This window comes from Citrus sinensis, chromosome 2 (assembly GCF_022201045.2).
Source record: "Citrus sinensis cultivar Valencia sweet orange chromosome 2, DVS_A1.0, whole genome shotgun sequence".
NCBI lineage: Eukaryota > Viridiplantae > Streptophyta > Magnoliopsida > Sapindales > Rutaceae > Citrus > Citrus sinensis.
In genome coordinates this window covers 20,028,607-20,034,298 of record NC_068557.1, presented here as the reverse complement: position 1 = coordinate 20,034,298, position 5,692 = coordinate 20,028,607, and the positions used below count along the sequence as shown (strand labels likewise).

The window sequence follows — 5,692 nt, the reverse complement described above, 5'->3', positions numbered from 1 at the left end:
GAACAAAACTTCAAAATAAAAGATTTACTACACACAACAAAACTTCAAAATAAAACACAAGTTTTTAAACACAAAACTCTAAACCATAAAACACTATCCTCCCCTTGGCTCTGATACTAGAAGGCCCAATACCACAGATTCACCCTTTAGCAATTTGTCTATTTATAATTTTATTAACAATATATAAACAAATTGGATAATCTAATAATTTTTTTTATATGCTAGAAGGGTATAATGGTAAAATTATAATAAATTGAGGTGTAAATATTTTTTTTGAAACATTAAGGGGGTTTTTTGTTCCTTTACCTAAACGTTGGGGGTGTGTTTGTCATTTTTCCTATAATTTATGATGCCGATTCCTTAGGTACCAAAATGATTTAGTGAGAATCAGTGACCATCATATAATAAGTATTTAATACATATGACATAATTTTGTAACTCTTTATGAGTAATGTTAAAACTGTAAATTAATTAGACAGCAGTTTGTGGCACTATCGCTCATCATAGAATGAACATTATCGCCCATTAGATCATTACTCATAAATAATTTTATTTTATTGTGGTTTAGTCACAATAATCCTAATTAATTTATGCCTTCTCTTTGATAAGCACATTCAAGTTTGAACATCAGTTTGTTCACATGCATGAACATGCTAATTTCCAAATGATCATCCATATATTATTCAATTAAAGAGAAATCCAATTTATTGTCATTATTATTTCTTTTTTCTTTTAATTTTAGAGAAAAGAGTTGCATGATCAGGGTCTCATGTTCAAGGATTGTAATGCTCAAGAAGTGCATAGAAAATGTGAAAATGTAACTGAGCTATAAAGGAGTTTTCAAAAACTATGCAGCATATGTATGACTGGTATCAAGTAGTAGCAACTTGACCTCTAGACAACTTAAGTTGTTGCCGAAGGTCTCACTTTACATAAAAGGTATCATAAGATTATTATTTTATATATAAAAGGGGAAAGTAAATTTAAAAGTCATTATTATTCATTTAATTGATTATTATTTTATAATGATCTTTTCCTAAATAAACTATCAAATTCCTATAAAGTTTATTTAATGTAGTACTTAGTAGTTTTAATTCCTACAAAACCGATAAATTCCAGATTTTAAATTTCAAGATTTTATCTTTTTATTATTCTCTTAATTCTTTTTATTAATCTACTTTTTTTGTGCTTGTTTTATCTATTTTGAAATAAAACTTTATCAAAAAACTTTAAAAAATAAAAGAATAGAAAAATTAGTTTAATCTACAAAAGGAGTAGTAAAAAAGATGTAATTTGAGTTAAAAAAAAAACAATTAGTGAAAATGTTATAATTGAATTAAAATTTCATAGATTAGCAATAATATAATAGAATTTTATTTAATAATTTTACATTTTATAGTGTTTAAAGAATTGATTTTCAATAAATAATTTATAATTAATAGATATATTTTTTATCATAAATTTAAAAAACGAATTAAAATTATTTGTCTAAAGCCTCAAATATGGTTGAGCGGGCTGCATCAAGATTTCATAAATGGATAGGACAGCAAATGAATGTCACCTTCTCTGTTGGAAGCCTTTATTGTTTCAGGACCCCTTAATTGAGACTACTGTCAATCTGTCATGTGCCTTTTAAATTAAAAACTACGCTTTCATTTTCCCTTTACATACAAGAAAATGACTTCTTAAAAATTACAACCGCCGGTTACCTGCCGTTCACCTCTATATTTCACCAATGATAATGCAAATGTACGGAAACTTCAATTTGTTCGCAAATTTCGCTTATATATCTTGAAGCAAAATAACCACATATCTCAACACCAGCAATAATATTTCTTAATGAAAGGTTGCCATATTTTAACATTCACTTAAAATCCTGTGTAAATTAAATTTTACTCTAAGATTACAACGATAAGCTCTTATTTCTCAATGTATTGTAATGTTTCACCACCTGAATCACATATGTTTCAATCAAATAATAGGAGATAAATATTAATTGATAAAAAAATAACAATCCATTTTTTATCTTTACTTCAATATCCTATCTATTTATTTTTTTTGGTGTATTAAATCATCTAAAATCTAAAGACCACATTGAATCTCAATTAATCCAGATTCAAACCGAGTAAAACCACTAGAATGATAAAACTATTTCAATAAATATTTAACACATCTGCATTTCTAAACCTCAAACAAAAAACTTTAATTAAAATAGAACAATCACATGTCAGCTAACGTAGGCCGTTGTTGGTATATCCTATCTATTTACAAGCCATATATTTTTCTTCGCCACTAATGCTTAATTAATGAAATTGGGGACGCTCATTCAGTCATTATGTCATGCTTAAAACGCTTAAAATAGCCGCACCACCAAGACCTCATTTCAAAAGTAGAAAATCTCATCAAATTCTTGAATATAATCACCAGTCCATCTCCAAATATTGATCTTCGAAAACAAAACAGAATGGCATTCACATACATTTCAGCAGGGCTCTTGATTCTGGCCCTTTCGTTAACACAAGGCTCTATACTGGTCAAAGCAAAAGTACCAGCAGTCATTGTTTTTGGAGACTCATCAGTTGACACAGGAAACAACAACGTGATTGCGACAGTCCTGAAGAGCAATTTCCATCCCTATGGCCGCGATTTTGAAGGCGGCCGCCCTACAGGCCGCTTCTGCAATGGCCGCGTTCCTCCGGATTTCATTTCTGAGGCATTTGGCCTCAAGCCAACAATCCCAGCTTACCTAGATCCAGCGTATAACATTTCGGATTTCGCCAGCGGTGTCTGCTTTGCCTCTGCTGGAACTGGCTACGACATCGTGACTTCCAGCGTACTTGTAAGTCCTTCAAACAAATCATTTTCAGATACACTTTTGTTAAATATATCCCGATAAGCATTATAGCCAAGTTAAGTTTAAAATTTCTGCATTATGACCTAGCCGGCTGATCCAAAATCCTGGTTGCTGATGTGTTTGTTTTAATTAAATTAAATTGCAGAATGTGATTCCCTTATTGAAGGAACTGGAGTACTTTCAGGATTATCAAAACAAACTGAGAGCTTATGTCGGTGAAGCAAAAGCTAAGGAAATTGTTACCGAGGCATTGTATATAGTGAGCTTAGGAACAAATGATTTCCTGGAAAATTACTACATATTTCCTCAGAGAAGAGCCCATCTTAGTCCTACGCAGTTCCAGGATTTTCTAATCGGACTTGCTGAAAATTTTCTCAGGAAGTTGTATAACCTTGGAGCTAGGAAATTTTCCCTCACTGGGCTTCCTCCAATGGGGTGCTTGCCATTAGAGAGGACCACAAATTTCCCTGGTCACCATGATTGTGTTGAGGAATACAACAATGTGGCCCTGGAATTTAATGGCAAGTTGTCTAGTTTGGCGATAAAGCTTAATAGGGAGCTTCCTGGAATAAGAATCTTGGACGCTGAGGCATTCAAAATTTTTGATCAAATCATTAGAAAACCCGATGCTTATGGTAAGTTTTACTTATCCTTTCTTGAATCTACAAATGGCTCCTCATTTTTGTGCGTCCATCACTTCCTCTTTGACATATTAAAATTGTTTCTTGATTTTTTAAAAATGTTTTCAACGACAATCAAAAGTACACACACATATATATAATATTGCAATAAGCTTCGTATAACTATTTTAATAAATTAAATTATTGAATTTTAATGTGACTTTCTTACGACGTAAATAGTAAAGTCTCGGAAAAGCTACTTTTCCGATTTCAAGTAAAAACATTGACATATTTTTTTCTTGGAATGAGGAGCAAAAAGAAAACATGATGTCATGGTATTTTTGGTGGATTCAATTATTCAAGAGTCTACCTAAAAATCAAAGTAGCGGTTGAAAACTTAAATTTGCTTTTAATTAACAAGCGACATGTTTGGTTGGAACAACTCGTGTTGGTCTGCTGAATCAGTCTCATTAGTTTCACTGCACCAAAATAGCAACTACAAAATCCAAAATTTGGCTTCTTCAATTCAATGCTAGAAAATCATTAAAATAATAATAAATATAATAAAACAAACATCATTATTTTTTCTTTCTTCCAATATTTAAGGTCCGTTTCGAAATCACAAATATAACTCAGGTATACATCCCTAGTAGAATGTGGATTAAATATAATAGTTGAATCAACATTTTTAAAAGGTGCAGACTTGAGAAATGTTGCTAAGCATTTAGTAAACATTTAAGTTAAAAATAATCCCATTATCCAACTATTTTTATCTGACACTAAGTCATTTTGTTCGAAACATAAAATTACGACATTAAAAATAATCCCATTATTTAACTATTTTTATTTGATATAGAGTCATTTTGTTCGAAAACAGAAAATTTCAACATCTCAATCTCAAATAAAATTTTTTAAAAGTTTTATATCACATGTTCATTAATTAGTGATAGTAATTATATATGTTTCTATATATTAATCATTTTTTTTACTTTAAAATCACTACGTATGTAATTCCATTTTTAACATGCAGGATTTGAAGTTGTGGAAAAAGCTTGTTGTGCCACAGGAACGTATGAAATGAGCTACCTCTGCAGTCAACGCAGTCCATTTACATGCGAAGATGCAAGCAAATACGTCTTCTGGGATGCTTTCCACCCAACAGAAAAAACCAACAAAATAATCTCGGATTACGTTACTCCTCTTCTTTTGGCAAATTTTGCATGATTTTAGAATTCAAAAGTTTCCATTTTTCCACGTTCTTTTGGCAAATTTTGCGTGATTTTAATATTATGTCGGGTTAGGGGACTACCTTAGCAAGCCATTTCGATTAATTACTGCTGCAGTATTTCAGGTCTTGTCTAAACATTTAATTTTTATTTTTTGCATTTTTTACATTACACACTTTTGAGTGGACGAATGTCAATATTATCTTAATGTAGCAAATAAACGATTCTGTTGGAGTTAGATATGATGTGAACAATTGGTGAGTTTTATGGCATTATTGTCATTTTATTATTGATTAAATGATTGGGGGGGGGGGGGGGGGACACAAAGGTACGGGGTGCTAGGTCCGTTTAGAATTGGAAAAAATGTTAATTTAACGACTAGTTAATTTAATTAAAAAAAACCACTAATTTAACGGTAAAAGAAAAAAAAAACACTAGGGCTGTTGGAATATATAGTTACTTATGTTGATCCAGAACATTACTGATTTTCTTCTCATAGTTCATAAATCAATTTTTAAAATATAATCTGTCTACAGTCTACTTCACAATTTCAAGTGTTTAAACATTTTTTAAACTTATTCTTATATTAAATATTTCTTTTTTCTTTTTAAATTTTTTTCCAAAAGGCAGAGGTGGGCAGAGTCCAAGTTAATTTTTTAGCCCCTAATTCCGCAAGATTTGTACTTTAATTTGAACTTGGGATTTAACTTTTAAATTGTCACAGAAATATACTCAAAAACCACTCAATTAAGCCCTAAAGACAACTGGAAATATCTTTAAGATGTTTGATGTGTTATCTAATTAGTAGAGTGCACAAATTTTCTTCTTCTTTCTATGTATATTAACAATATGATGGGACTTTGCACCTTAAATAATATTATGGACACTCATTTACTCAAGAAACCCATATGTTAATTTTAAAAAAATACTTTTAATTTATGAATTTATCAAAAACTCAAAAGCCAAAATTACCCTCCAAATTAGGTTTTTGG

General features: G+C 30.6%; 1 protein-coding gene across 1 annotated transcript; it reads left to right on the top strand.

Annotated features, from left to right (window-relative positions):
* Positions 1-2,311: 2,311 nt before the first annotated feature.
* Positions 2,312-4,972, top strand: LOC102607401 (GDSL esterase/lipase At2g42990-like). The gene is made up of 3 exons (XM_006469525.4): positions 2,312-2,839; positions 3,000-3,489; positions 4,505-4,972. Exons 1-3 carry the CDS (start codon positions 2,465-2,467, stop codon positions 4,696-4,698), a joined length of 1,059 nt encoding a protein of 352 aa, XP_006469588.1. The 5' UTR covers positions 2,312-2,464; the 3' UTR covers positions 4,699-4,972.
* Positions 4,973-5,692: the final 720 nt, after the last annotated feature.

Bases quoted from the DNA above. Each gene is read 5' to 3' on its own strand.
- LOC102607401 (XM_006469525.4), top strand. From the start codon at position 2,465: ATGGCATTCACATACATTTCAGCAGGGCTCTTGATTCTGGCCCTTTCG. The intron at 2,840-2,999 runs GTAAGTCCTTCA...ATTAAATTGCAG, and splicing joins TCGTGACTTCCAGCGTACTT to AATGTGATTCCCTTATTGAA. The intron at 3,490-4,504 runs GTAAGTTTTACT...TTTAACATGCAG, and splicing joins TAGAAAACCCGATGCTTATG to GATTTGAAGTTGTGGAAAAA.